This window comes from Onychostruthus taczanowskii, unplaced genomic scaffold (genome assembly GCF_017590055.1).
Source record: "Onychostruthus taczanowskii isolate IOZ18803 unplaced genomic scaffold, ASM1759005v1 scaffold23, whole genome shotgun sequence".
NCBI lineage: Eukaryota > Metazoa > Chordata > Aves > Passeriformes > Passeridae > Onychostruthus > Onychostruthus taczanowskii.
Window position 1 is genome coordinate 3,632,672 of NW_024499573.1, and position 15,752 is coordinate 3,648,423.

The 15,752-nt window shown below is 36.6% G+C and overlaps 1 protein-coding gene across 5 annotated transcripts in view; it reads right to left on the reverse strand.

The window, feature by feature from the left end:
- Positions 1-15,752, reverse strand: part of SRPK2 (SRSF protein kinase 2) — a 126,136-nt gene that overhangs the window by 14,061 nt on the left and 96,323 nt on the right. For all 5 annotated transcript variants that reach the window (XR_005952735.1, XM_041405461.1, XM_041405458.1 and 2 more), the window contains 7 exons: positions 14,629-14,735; positions 14,095-14,260; positions 12,033-12,058; positions 10,314-10,560; positions 8,868-9,356; positions 5,028-5,128; positions 4,827-4,934 (listed from right to left, as the gene is read on the reverse strand). Coding sequence is in view for 4 of the 5 variants with exons in the window: in XM_041405461.1 (XP_041261395.1) it covers positions 4,827-4,934; positions 5,028-5,128; positions 8,868-9,356; positions 10,314-10,560; positions 12,033-12,058; positions 14,095-14,260; positions 14,629-14,735 (1,244 nt within the window). In the remaining variant the exon portion in view is untranslated. The remainder of the gene's footprint in view (positions 1-4,826; positions 4,935-5,027; positions 5,129-8,867; positions 9,357-10,313; positions 10,561-12,032; positions 12,059-14,094; positions 14,261-14,628; positions 14,736-15,752) is intronic.

The window sequence follows — 15,752 nt, forward strand, 5'->3', positions numbered from 1 at the left end:
CACTCCACGTTGGAGAACGGCATACAAAGTAATAAACTGGGGGCACAAACCTGCAATGCACCTACAAGCACTTACATGAGGCTTAATTTTAATATAACTTACGATATCCTGTTTATTCTCCATTCTGTACCTCTGACATGAGCAGAAATGACCATGAATAAACCCCACTGCTGTAAACTGGCTAGCCTTGTAGAAGCATGTCCTTTGTTCTGAAAGCTCTTTGCCTGTCCCCTTTCCGTCACACCTCGTGGTGCTTTCTTTCATCATCTGTATTCTCTTTGGGTAGATAAAATACCAAGTACAATTTTCACCTCCTCTGACTTCCTGCTGATCTATAGCTGTCTTCTGTCTGCTACGTCTTATTACAAAGAGAGGATGTTGCAGGAATCGCAACTCTCCACAAAAGACACCTCAGGAAAGTGTTAAAAACTTAAAAAGCCTTGTTCATGTCCCAGCCTGTGACACAGTCACCTCTTCCCAGCAGTTCAAACCAAAGGTAATGAACAAAAGTAAGATGATGAGATTCATCACTTCAGGTGCTTTTCCTGTCTCCAATCCAAGGAGATTGGAACAAGGAAAAGCAGCGGAATTATGGTGCTTCCAGAAGCAATACAAAAGGATGCTGTCTGCCAGTACTAACTCCCTTATCTTGCCAGGATTTCTTGGCAGCAGCAGTGGAGTACTGTGTTCTGTGTTTTCTGGGATTTAGGAAATGCTAAATCACTCAGTGTCTGTTCAGTTTCTGCTCTAAAGAAAGCAACCCGCTCAATACTGTTAATGTGGAAATTCAAACTGATACAACGAAATCATCAAGAATGTTTTCAATCCTGTCAAAGGTACTGCTGCCTCCAAATCTATTCCCTTTTTTGGGTGAAAATGAGAGATGCACCTCCCTGTTTGCAGAATTTAATTAGGGCTTAGTACAGGAAGGGAACATCTAGAATTTAGTAAATGTGGAGAGATTCCCAGAGTCTAGCTCTCCATGAGTATTCCACATCAACAGGCCACATTGTTAGAAGAAAAATAAAAGGGCATTGTACAATTTCCTTGACCAAACTTATGTCCAGCAAATGACAACATCATTCTAACCAAGATCACCAAAATCTAAAGAAAAAAAGTCACACTTTGTGGCATTCTTTGCCAAGCACTGAACAAGCAAACAACTCTGCTGTGGTCTGGAAAAGCCCACTGACATCCAACCTCTTCCACAGCACTTCATGCATGCACTGACTATAAGCCTCCAAAGATATGCATCATCCTCTTTCTTCCCTTCTGAGCAACTCTGCAACTCAGATCACCTGAGCACAGGACTGGTACTGGTCTAAAGCATTCACATTCGTCCTTTAAACCTGATCCAAAGAAGTCTGGGGCACAAGAACTGGGCTGTGATAAACTATCTAACATGAGAAGATTCAGCTCACAGGCTGCTGGCATGCAATGCTACTTATTCACTGACATAACACCAAAGAAACAGCACTGCAAGACTATTAGCACTGAGTTATTTTGCCCTCTTTTGCTGTTTGGGCAGAGCCCTTATGTGGCTCTGATTACATGCACTCCCAGCACAAGTAATCCTGATCAGAAACTGGCTAGTCCCATACTGAAGTCAATACAAATAAAACAGGATTTTTCTTTCCTGGAAGCTGCATCAAAACCATCACACTGCTGGCTACACAAAGCCATCCCAAACTAACTGAGCCCAGGTAAGGAATGCTCTCCATTCAGACACAATGTACCACATCCCAGAAGATTCATAAGGGGATATTCTGGAAGTTGCTGTGCACACAGGAACACAGATGCTTTGCATGCTCAGGGCCAGTTTATCAGAGGCCTTGTTTAAAAACCTCATCTTCATCCTTATTATTAAAGACTGTGTAAAATGGACAGGCAAATGGTATGATGGAAAAAGACATTGTACTGAGATAAAACACAATCTTCTGTGCTTTACACACTTGATGCCATAAATACAAGCCAATACAAGAACCAGTGGCTGATCTACTCATGGCCACTGCTACCCTCAGTGAGCAAGATTATTTCATTAGTAAGCAAAAGGCAGTGAAAACCTTAGGCTCAAATGCAGATCTATAAAGCACAAGACCAAGTTAAGACCCCAGGTGAATCCTGGTACCAAGCATTCCAAGTCATCCTTCATATAATCCAGGACACATAAAGATTTGTGAGTTTTATATACACATAAATCTGTGACACAGAAACCCTACAGACATTAAGTTCTAAGCAAGGCCTTTTTTGCCATTTTTTAAATGGAGATGTGAGCTAGAATATCTGACACAGCAATGGATACAAAATACATGGAGAAAATCTTCTACTTTGCAAGCTAAGCAGTGTTCATGTGTGCTTGGTGTGGTCTCCTTAGGTAAAGTATGGATGGATGGAAACTTGCCAAGGAAAAAGTAATGGAAATACTGCTGAACCACTGATTTTGCACAGTACTGCTTCCAAAAATGCCCTTAATGACTCAGGACTTGCAAGCAAAGTCACCTCTGCTCTCCTCTGGGAGTCCTGGACATCAAGGCTAACAGGGTACCTAAGCTGTATTTTGGCTGAAAATAAACACCACCTGCTCCAGCAGACAATCCCTTTGAAAACACAGTAAACATGGAACAGAGTTAATTAAATATGAAACAAGAGCAATATAACCTAGAAGGGCATTTTCTGAACCAAATCTAGGTACAACAAGGTAACCAAACTTGAGAAAGCAAGTGGGGTTGTAGAGGCATTAAAACACTTTGGCACTTCACAGTTCCTGACTGCCTTAGGGACTGGAGAGGTTCACATCATAATTTCCAAAGACAGCCTAAATAAATTTGGGAGTTTGCAGTTCCACATCAGGAATGCTTTCCTGGCTGTTAATCTTTATTACAAGTCCTCTGCAGAAAGAAGCATTAAGGCCTTCAAGGCAATCCCTACCTCAGAGCTGTTTTGCATCTGATACAGGATCAGCATCCCCAATGCTCTGACCCATTTTCTCAGCCACACAGCAATGCGAACAGATTCTAGGCGTTTTCAAATTATGACTTTTTTCTATGAACTTGAGAGGATGCTCTCTATTTTTTACACAACTATATCATGATGGCAATTGTATTCAACAACTGTATGTAAATGATGCAATGTTATAAAATTTTTACTGCACTTCTTAAGGGCAAAAACCTAAAGATTGTGACAGAAGAGAGAATTACAGCACTTCTGCCTGAAAAGCTTTACTATCTGCAAGGCTTACATAACAAAAAAGCAGAAATATCATTTTCTCTTTAAAATAATGGAATTTCATACATAATTGTGAATCTGGGTTAAGATACCTCCAGTGGCAGTGATGTTTTAGGCCTTTTTCTTTCCCTGAGTTTGAAGAGAGCAGTAACACTTACATAATACAGAAGAGAAGTGATAATAGGGTGGGCAAGCCCAAGTATTGCAAGAATATTATATTCCTTAGGTGTGATGTTGATATTTAGTACCCCACTATCTTTAAATACAGTTCTAGGTAGGCCTCAGCCTGCTTTATGTGCCTTTAGCTACAAGACTAAAAGACCATATAAGACTATAAAATTAGCAGCAATGGGTACAACTTAAAGATGAATGCAGGATGTCCAATAAAATAGAAGGTTATCAAGTTCAACTGAGGTTTACAAAACACTAGGTAGAAGAAAAAAGTCTCTATAATGACTTTGTAGTTAGTTAAGAGAAGAATAACTTAAAGAATTAAAGAACAAACTGTGGAATATTTTTTATGCTTTGTTTCAACGTAATAGCAAAATTCTCCATTTTGTCCCCAAATAGAAGAGTAAATTTGGAAATGGAGGGGTTTGTTGCATACTTAGGAAAAAGCTAGTATTAAACACCAGAGAAAACATACTTTAATTTCACTTATGGGTTAGTTACTTCCAACACATGGCTTGCTGAACTTATAATATCTGTAGGATTTCATGTTCCTTTCAATCCTCCTCCTCCCCTCCCTCCGGGCTGTGTAATTCTTCTCATCACCCACGCCTGCAAACTGTGTCTAGTATTTGAGTCTTCTCCTCCTCCTCCTCCTCACACACTTACTCTTATCAGACATGTATTTGTAAAATATAAAGATTTGATTAAGTTTTCCCTTTTAAAATAGGCAAAGGTATTTCTAATTTTTTTTTGCATATACATCTTCTATCTTAAATGAGAAGATGCATGCAGCTTGTTCATCCCCAAAGAGATATTAGGGTGTTTCAGAAAGCTGCATGATTAAGTTTTCACTTTTTCTTTTCTCTGAAGACTCTTAAAAAGCTGTCATTTCAGTTGTGTTCAAACTAATTCTACAGAATGTTACCACATATTTTACGCCAATAAACTGAATTCCTTCTCTTGAAAGTTTAGAACCAAGTCTAATCCAATCTGTTTTGACTGCACTTGGCACCAATTTAAAGTATTTCACTATTTTGCTACTTTACACAAGAAAAGGGAATGCAATCACAGCTAACAGTAGCCCAGGTTCTAAGACTGGAATGAAACAAACAGTTGTACTTTGTCAGTTACATTTTGTCATTTCAGAATAGACATGTATTTTCTCTCTAAACTTGCATGTTTCTGACTACAAGTTTAAAATACATCACATGAAAATCAGATGTGCTCTACAAAATATTTCCTTTTCATTAAGAAGGCTGAAGAAATTGAAAGAAAGGGAAGAAATCAACACCAGTTATCTGATACAGCATCATTTATGATAATGCATTTGTGTCAAAACGTCAAAACAATCCCCATCAGGTTTCCTGACTAAATAAACAACTGGTCTTAGGAGCCTTACTCTTGTAAAATACACATTGCATTGTTCTTACCATACATGCTGTACTCCAGATATCAGCAGGTGTACTGTAACCTGCTCCTATTAAAACCTCTATGGATCTGTACTGTCTTGTCTGGATGTCTTCTGTGAAGTGTTTGTGCTAAAATAGAAAGAACCACATTAATGGGAAAAAAGGACTATAAAAAGACCTGTTCTAAATAGTGAACAGCTAAAATGATGTAGTTACACTTACCACCCAGCAGGCATTCCCCAGGTCAGCAATTTTAACTCTAATTTTATCTGCATTTCTTGGGTCCAGTGGATTCACCAGCAAGTCAGCAGCACGAGTTTTTGCTAACACAAGCAAAATGCAGACTAGTTAGCATGTTAAGCCTACTATTCATTATCTCTAAGCAGTTTTGCCTTGACACTTCATTCAGCATTGAAGACATGAAAATAATTTGCTGAACGTTACAAGAAATTAAAGCAACATAAATAGGATTTCTTACTCCGATTTCTAAATATTCTTATACATTTCAAGTGCAAATTTTTCACATTTTTTAGCTGCCAAATCACTATTACTACAATATCCAGAGGAGCTTCTAAGCAAAACCAGAGTATATGTTTCCCAGAACAGATTCAGACAGAAAATGTGAAAACTCAGACTCCAAGAACTCACCCACTACACACATGAAAGATATGTTCTTGGAACAGTTTGGTTGAGAAAATAAATCCTCTACTTCCATGCCTCCTGGCTACAGTAAATAAAATCTAGCTGAATTTTTTTTTTAAACCTATCCCAAGGGGTAAAAGACTCACCAAAACCTGGCCAATTTGAGAGCCTAGGGGGCTGTCATCCTTTTCACAAAAAAAATCAGCATTCAAAGTTCTCTCAAGGTCCTATTTGCATCAATTATGATCCAGACTAAAAAGGCAGAACTTTAATCTGATTAATCTTGCAACCTTTAGAGGCTCTTGGGACACTGAAACCTTAACACCACCAGTAGAGATTGCTGCTTTTCTTTGTTTTGACATTCCACCTGCTAGTTCCTAAACTGGGAAGAAAGCAGATGACTTGAAGGCAGAAGACAGAACCAGGTATCACAAATCTCAGGGAAGCACAGGACTGGTCTCTGTTTCCTTGTCCCAGAGCTGTAAGGTGTAAACTGGAAACTGAAGGTAAGATAATAAAGAGGTACTAGATCCAAAAAGAACTTGTGGCTGCAGTGATCTGATAAACTGGTGAAAGACTTGGAAAAGGAAAATACACCAGACATGGGGACAAGGACAAAAAATACTGTATGTCTCATGGTGAATTTGGAGTGACTGAAATCAGATGGAGATCTTCAACTGCTGGCACAGGAAGCCTGAATGGGTCATCAGAGCACTGAATATTGGCCAACCAGAAAAGAAAATGGCAGGGTCCACCAGAGGAGAGAGGGAATGAAAATACAGGAGTATTTAAATAGCAAAAGGCAGAGGGGGCAGTGACCTCAACAAACAGCCCTCTAAAAAAGCTGGAATGGAGTCCAAGACTCAACTTTATAAAAAGCATCAACATTAGGAAGAAGCAAAACATTCAAAAGATAGGAACTAGTAAGATTAGTAAGCTTAATACTAAAGTCTTCCCTTAAAACATGCTGCATAGTACTGTGCCATTTTTTTAACACAATCACATGCATTACTGAAGAAATAACAGGACCCTTCTCAGTTCAGCAGTCTTTGCAAAAAAAAAACCAAAAAACAAGACAATGCTGGATAAATCCTTCCCACACATCTTGTTGAAGGACTGCAGTAAATAAAGTCAAATGAAGGGGGGGAAAAAGACCCATGAGTAAGACATCTGAATATGGCATTACACAACAGCTTTCTTCAAACTTTTCCTGAGAGGGACCTGAGCAGGCAATAGGGAAGTGCCTACACTTTTGTATTTTTCTAAAAACTCATGATGCTTAAGTCCTGTCTCTTCTGAAAGATGAATTCTTGGATTCTGTATTTCATTTACAACTGAAATTGAAGTCAGAATAAGTGTATTTTCTAAAAAGTACTCACAAAAAAGCATCCAAATAAAATTATGTGCACAAAATTAGTGAACATTTCTGTGTCCTAGTTCCATAAAAACTAAGAAATATCACCTTAATTCTCACAATCTCTGCATGACAATGTATTTGGCAAACATTCAAACACTGAAAAGAGGAGGAGGAGAGTCGTGAGGAAATTACAGATCTATCTTCAGGGCATTTGGTCACGCAGTGAAAACTTGAAAATGATAAAAACTGCACATCCACCAAACACAAACTGGTTTGTGCACCAAATAAAGCCAGAACCCCCAAAAAAATAAGATGAGACCATGCCACTTAACAATGCATAGCAATGCCTAGAGAAAGAGGAACAAATAAAGGTCTACTTCAGTACAAAAAAATGAGAATAAAGATATGGTGAAAAATTATGTAGCATCATTTAAAAATATTAAATAGCCTCTAATTCCTGTATGCTTCTGTCTAAATACCTTCATCTGTTTTATGACTGTTATACTTAATGTTATTATTGATGCCATTAAAATCTGTAACATTCAGCTTTTCCCCTTTCTTCAAAAAAGTCAACTATCACTGAATTTACTGTCTGTCTTCTTTCTCTGCAAGAAAGGTGTGTGAACTGATGGGAAAACATCAAGGAGGAATAAAGTAGGGTTTTTTCTCCAGCTATGGACATAAGCTGTTTCCATGAGGACAAAAGCAGCTTTAAGCTCTGAAGACACAAGGATTTTACACACCACCCCAGGAAAACACCAGTGGAATCTTTCTGCCTATCTACAGCTGGCAGAACAAAAGAAGAAACTACCAGGCATCTAGGAACCTCCTCTGTATTGTTTCAGGGACTTAAGAGTGTAAGGACATGAACTAAAAGCCTTATTTGCCTGGATCTTCCAGAAATGCAGTTCTACTGAGCTGTATTTTATTTCATATTTCTTACCTTACTTTTCCTGTCAGACCCTGTAATAAACTGTATGACTTGCTCTTCAAAAGTCTTAGACCAAGAAATACACTTGACTGCATTTTTCAGTGCAGCTTTGTGACAATGTTGATGGCAGGCTTGGTGATCTTCTCCCTGAACTCCCATTTTCTTTTATCTGCTCACAGATTTAGACTCAGTATTTTCTTTATTAAAGCTGAAACCCATATATTTATTATTTAACCACTGGCACTATAAATAAGACCTATGTTAATAACCTGAAGCTATTTAATTCAATGGCAAAAATCCAGCTTTTTGCAATGACACCAAGATTTCACCTTCCATATATTCAAATGGATTTACAGGCAAAAGTTCTGGACTGATGGCCAAAATTTAAATGTCCAAAACCATGCTGAATATAGAAACACCATAATGAGTTGAGGGTTGGCAACATGCCCTGTTGAGTATTAACAAAAGGTTAAGACTGGAACTGTTTAACACAGAAAGAACAATTAATGAATGAAAACACAGCATAATACAGAATTTTTCAATATGACTGAGAAAAGATGTGACAAGAAGTAACAGATAGAATCTGCAGCCAGACAAGCTCAAACTTGCTACAATTCTTCTAAAATAATTCAGAGCACCAAGCAATGGAACACATTACAATCACAACAGATTATAATTTCATTTGTCCATTTAAGAACAGGTATTTTTCTTTTTGAAAAATACATTTTAAGCCAACAATAAAGGTTACTGGGCTTAAAAGATGGTATATTACTGACTTGTTATCAAAGGACGTCAGGATAAATGATCTCATGCTCATCTTCTACCTTTAAACTACAGGAATGACGTTTATCTACAATTACAGACTTCCTTTTCTCTTTCACATGTAGGCTGATTTGTCAATGCAAATGTTTGTTTATTCTACAATAATTTATTTATCTTATACCCCTTAAAAGGAAGTTCTAGAGTGGAAAATAACCCATAAATCACAGTACTGCAAGAAAAATCATCCAATTTACTTAAACAATCTTTTCTTAACCTAACCACTACCTTTGTAGCCCATTTACCTGCCTCTTCTATTTAATACAATGCACACCCATGCTACTAGACAAAAGCCATTAAGAGGAACACTCACTTTTTGGCAAATCCCCAGTGCTGGAAGCTGAAACCGTTCTGCTCCTGTCATGAGAAGGGCTGCTCTCCTCCCTTTCAGTTACAGTTGATCCTTCAGAGACAGCAGAACCACAGGCTACAGACTCCAGAGCCCCAGAGAACACAGACGCTGAAAACTCAGAGAACTGGGACTCTGGAATTTTATGACGTCCATTTGGCAATTCACCATTAAACTGTTCATAGGAGCTGCTATAAGAGTAATCACTTTTTGTATTTGGATCATCAAGATTATACTCCTCTGGATTTGGACATTCTTCCTCTTCTTCTTCTTCATCTTCAATCTGCTGTTCCAATAGGAATGGGCCGTTCACAATATGGCCATTTGTTTTGGGGGATTCTATCCACTTAGGGTCTGTGGAGTCAGTGTTGACAAGTTCCTGCTCAACATCATCATCTTTTTCAGTGTTTTCCTTCTCTGTGTCTTCTTTTTCATCCTGATCTTCTGCTTCACCTGAAAAGTTTCAGCAAGCAACACATTACACCACACATCAATAAACCAGACTAAAATTAGGCATTTCATCATTTTTAACTCTTCAGTAACTACCTGACTTCTGACATATCACACAAGGAAACACTGAATATCACTGAAATATGCAAACCTTAAAATCTAAATTAAAGGCAAAAGAAAGGACTAGTAAGACTGTTGGAAAAATAAAAAATGCTAAGTGGTTCAGGAGGGAACAATCCAGAAGAGAATAATGCTATGAAGGGAAGATGGATGAGGCCTTGAATGCAAGCTTTTAAAAATCCAGAATCAATCTATGTCAACGGAGTCATCACAGAAGTAGGAAAACTCTCTGTAAGAGCAGACCTAAAGCAAACCAAACTGAATTACAGTCTCAGTAGTTACATCTTTATCTGGTCTAAAGAGCTGACAAGAAAATCAGGGAAACCAGAATGAAGCTGGACCATAACAATTATGGTCCAAGCCACCAGGACTGAACAGGAATTTTAACCAGACATAGCAAAAATTTTAGTGAAGAAGTTGCAACCTTTGTTACCTGATAGATTATTACAACAAACACTGTAAGAAGAAAAAGGGAAAGCAATGATGATTCCAACTACGACAATAATATTACAGAAAAATACTTCTTATTGTTCTTCTACTTCACCAGGATACACAGTTATTCCACTTAATGTGGCATGGTGACTGATCTGTTGGACTTTCTATGTGCTTTTTTGAATTGTTTATAGCTATACACTGCTATTGATGGTTTTCTTCACTTCTGTAGTAAGTTGGATTTTTCTTTACCTTTTTAGGTTTTGTAGTTACAATTTTACCTACAGAAGAAAATTAACTTAATGATCAAGGGCAGTTAGGAGCTCACTGCACCAGATGCAACACTGCACAGTTACTTTCTGCTCTGAAACAGTAAACTCAGGGCCAATAAAAACAAGTAATACTAACCATCATCATTTCCAGCTTCTTCATCTACTACCTCTTCTATATCAGCTGTTTTTAGTTTCACCTCTGGGTGGTACTCATCTTCTTGTTCATTTGATGGTACAGCTGAGGTTACATTTTCTTCTATTTTTTTCCTTTCAGCTTCCCGCTCTAGCTCTTCTATTTCCTGCAGGCGTTTTTCTAGCAGCTCAGCTTGCCTCTTCTGTTTTTTCTTCAGTTTTTTCTTTTTGTTTTTGGATATTTTTCCAACCTTAAATACCAAAGAAAGAAAAAGTCATTATTTATTTTCAAGGCATCTCACACCAAACTAATTTACAGTTATTTACTAATTTACAGTTAATTTACAGTTTGATCACCATTTTTTGAAAATATTAGATGGCAACTAATTTAGTTATTATATTGCTTTTTCCAGTTTACTTCAAATCAAGAATGATACAGGATTGTATGAGGCAAAAATCCACCAAAATTTTACACAGGTAATCATGTTTTTACATGGTGATTATTAGATACAAGAGTAATACATCTATACATCCAAGATGCCATAATAAAATTCCTATGATCCTATAACCTTGATAAACACAATAATTTTACACTTCAGTCTGGATTAACAGATGATACTGTATGTGGAAAATAATCGGGTATCATATTAGCTGTTTATACATAAATTTAATTTCTCTCTGTATAATGCAGGTAATAATCAGCAAAAGTATTCTGAGCAAAAAGACACAAGAAACTAAAGATACTGAAAACAGTGAATTTTAAATAAAACCTGTGTTGTTCAGCTATTGTCTTGTAAAAGGAAAGCATTTTTATTACTCCCTTCTGGCCCAAAACATATGAATTACAAACAGCAGATGGCCATCATGAAGTTTCTCATTTTATATAACATAAGGATTGAAAAACTCAGATACAACAATAAGGAAATGAAAAATGAACACATCAGAGCTTGGATTTAAACACTTCCTCCCATTTTAACTGAATTGTGGCTTCTATTTTTATTATCTGATAAGTGAGATCTATCCAATTTTCATTCATTGTTTAAATATTACAGTAAGAAATCATCATATAATCAAAAAAATAAAGTACAAGGAACAGAGAAAAACATTTCCTCAAAGGTTTATCTGTTAATCCTGTTATTTTCATAAAAAGCCATGGGATCACCTAAATAAGACATGAAATTTCACAACTCTAGTAATTTTCATCCATGTTGTACACCCACTGAAATCATACATGTTCTGTACACACAGAAAGCAGCTTTAACCACAGATATTTCTTAACAACTGTATTACCATTGGTTAATTCCTATATGCACATGGCAAAGAGATCTTTCAAACCTCATAGAATTGCTTCAACTTTCAGGCCTTGATGATTAAGGTCTTTATGCCCTTAAGATATTTGCAATGCACAATATTTAGAGCATTCTCCCATTTTTGTCAGGATTTGGATGAATGGATTATTCCTCAAGAGAAGAAAACACAATGCTTAACTTAGTTTGACATAGCTATAGAACTGTATGTCTGTGAGAATTTCCATCACAGAAATACTGTGCTTAAAACTGGTAATGCCACAGACATGAAAAGAAAAATGTTCTTTGAAAGATAAAAGCTTTATTCAAAGGAAGCTTTCAAAAAGGGTTGAGCCTACTAACAGTCTAATATATATTAATAGCCAGAGAAACAGAGAAAATAAGGCAGTTAAATTGTATTATATAACAATACTTACAGGCTTTTGTTGTGGGGCTGTACTCACTAAAAAGACAAAAAATAAATTGTAAATAAAATAAAGGTTTTCTTTTTCAAAAACAACTCTATAAAAGCAAAAACAAGTAGAAATAATTTTTAAATATTCTTAACTAAATAAGGCAGTGTTAAGTTTACTCTGTTAGCCACATTTTTTACTCTTTGTAAGTACATGCTGCCTAAAATCATTTGATGTCTCCATTAGAGCATGCATCTGGGATTGGAAGGAGCTAGCAGCTATCTGTGTTCACTGTGCTGTGCTTGGCAGAGAGATCATGAAATTGAAAAAAAAAAAAGGTTGAACCATTAGGAGTGGATAGAAATCATGGAATGACTGCAGAGCTGTCACAGACTAAATATATGTCGTCTGCTGGCAGAGCAGGTATAGACTGGTTTAAATAGTTCAGGGAATATTAGCAAAGATACAACTACTGCGTTGTACTCAACAGAAAAGACAAATACTCATGTGTTTTACTCTGAAACAAGGCAGTTTGATTGCTAGGGCTGGAGGCACGAAGAAGTGCCTAAGGCAAAAAACACACCATATCAGAGAAAAAGCAGGTCCAGCACGAGCACCTCTGAGCAGGATCCCACCAGTGAGGGCTCTGATGGGACTGCAGTGCTGACTGTCACACTCACAGCCACATAAAACCTCCCCTGTGATCAAAGCAACAGAAATAACCAAATACAGGAGACAGAAGCAAAGTGAAGCAAGAGGAACTGAATGGAGGAGAACCTCTCACAAACTTCTTCAGGCACACAGGCCTATGGCAATTAAGGAATGCTAAATAAAACACAGAGTTATTTTATAGGTTCAGATCCTGCTGCTAAGCTCAGGGGAAAACCTGTTTGAATACCCCTGAAAGGGCAATGTTTTCAAATGATTCTTAAACCTGAGCACTATCATTGTTATAAAAAGAGAAATTATACACAACCTATTCTTGTAATGCTGTAAAGAAAACACATCCTCAGCTCCTGTGTGGAAAGCCATATATTTAATTACAATTTGCTAAGAACCAAATGTGGTAAGAATGCCATTCCTTAAAATAATACTCATTTTAATGTCAGAAAGCAATATAAAGGCTGAATGAACAAAATCAAGTTATTTCCCACACAAATAACATAAATTTTCTAGCTATGTGATTACACATTATGTCAAATTCTATAATATAATACATTCACCAGTTATACGATTTTTCATCTAAAAATACGTAATGCTGTGAAATGGATCCTGATCACTGTACTTGTTCCCATTACAGAAAGTATTTTTAGCATACCTCACAGATTTTAATCTGTAATATATTTTCTGACAATATTACAAAGGGAATTACTTTTCCACTGCCTGTAGCTGATGTGCTCAATTGGCAAATCAGTAGCAATGATAGTACTAAAAATATATAGTACATAGTACTAAAAAGAACATCACTAGAAAAGCCACACTTTCTCCTAGTTTGTCTTTGCTTATTGCTGTGAACTTCTTTACCTTGGCTTCTCCTAGCTAAACATAAGGTACAGTTCCTATCAAAACTCTTGGCAAGCTTGACATAAAACATTTTCTACCCCTAGGAAAATGGGCTTATCACAAGTTCAGTTAGGTACAATAAATTCCATTTTTAAGGGTGAAAAACTATGGATGTACAACTTTTCACTGCATCTTAAAAGTAACAACAGACTTTTAAAAAGGCAGATGATTTCACAAGGATGCTGGTGAACTTGTAACAGAACTAGACATAATTTATGTAAGATTAATAACTGTTGTCAATATCAGAGATTAAGCATCCAGTGTGACTAAAACCCAGGCATTAAAGCCTATGGGATGGGAGGGGAGTAAGTTTAAACCAATACATCTTTTTCTGTTTCTGGGGACCTTGAAAACTTGAACATGCAAAAACACTATGAAATCATTACTCTGGAATAAGAATTAAACAGACACGCATTTTTCATATGCAATTATTTTAAAAGTGAATTCTCACTGGACAAAATACTGTTAGCAATAACATACTGATGGCAGTTTCCCACATTGCATTTTAATACCCTGTTCATACCTGCTGAGCCAGACGGGGGAGGAGCCCCAGCCTTCTGCCACTCGGTAGCTTCAGCAGCCATCCTGCGCACGTAGGCATCGTCCACGCACATCAAAATGTTTTCTGGCTTTATGTCCGTATGAATGATCTTGCACTTGCTGTGTAGGTAATCTAGACCCTGAAGTACCTAATCACAAAGGGGTTTTTTAAAAACTGGCTTGAAACTGCAACTAAATTTATTAAGCAACTCAACATTCAGCTGCATTTTAAAATAAGACTGATTCTATCCCAATGCTCAAAACTATGCAGAAATTGGAAAAAATGTATTACCAAGTAGTAGCACAAACACATAATTTTCCACTGCAGCATGGAATTACAGAAGCTTAAGAAGCAAAATTGTTTGATGCACAGTAACACCAGTGCAATCTCACCCCACTGAGATTAAAATAAAATTATCTCAGATAGTAGTAAGAGTTCAGTTCAAATATCATAATTCAAACCTTCAAACCGTTAACAATTGTAGAAAAACCTGATTAGAATATTTACAAAACTTACCTGTCGAATTATGCTTTTAACACAACGAATGGGAAGGCCTTGATAATTGGACTTGATTATCCATTTTAGAAGATGATGTCCAAGTACTTCAAAGACCATGCAGACATCTGTAATTTAATTAAGGATAACTTCCAAATAAACTTGTGCATGAGATCAACACAAATGTTTGCTTGTGTTCTGGCTAAAGGAGTCATCACCTCCTTTAGAGGGAAAATGATTCCCCCTAAAATGAGCATGGTAAATGCTTTGGTAACCTGTTTCAATTATATATAAACCCATACAGAACCAGTGTCCAACTGCAGAGTGAATTAAAATAAAACATTTTAATTACACAAATCTTGTCCATAACTTCGACATGTTAACAACAGCCTTAGGGTGAATAATTAAGAAATTCATTGTAAACAGTAACTAACTCATTTTTCTTTTCTTTGAGACAGCTGTAAGTACTGATTTGGCCTATGATCTCTAATTTTTAATAAATTTTAAATTATATGAACAAAAGCTTTTAGTAACCAAAGTGTGCAGCAACCATGTTTTAGAAAATGAACAATAATAACCATTTTTTTATTAAGCTCAATAGTCACTTGACAACAAACACTAACATACTATGAGAATGGATCTCTTAAAGCCTACAGTTTTAACTGCAGAGAATAATGGCAATCTCCAAAGAACTCTCAAACAAAGAAATGCAGACTCAGAAGCAACATGCAAAAAGCACAATGCCAAAATATTTACTTAGACACAGCGTTTACTGCTGGCCCCTGACAGAGGCAAACAGTAAATTATCAGGGGAGATTATTAGGAAAAAACATGATATAAGAACTTCCTGTGATTTCTCCTTAAAGGGTTTTCTAAGTTAAGAAATTATACACCTACATGCCCGGGTAGGTTATCTTTCTAATGAGAAAAATCTTCAGAAACTGAAGCTAATTTAAAGTTCTACCATTCACAACGTTCTGAAAAGAAGTTACACAATTAGATTATATCCAATTAATCCTCAAACATGAGCTGGGAATGACCTTAACGTACCTGGAAATCAGAAAAGATGTTAAAATCTTAACTACATAATACTATAACCTCGTAAATAACAACATAATACAAATAAGCAAAAATTAATTGATGGA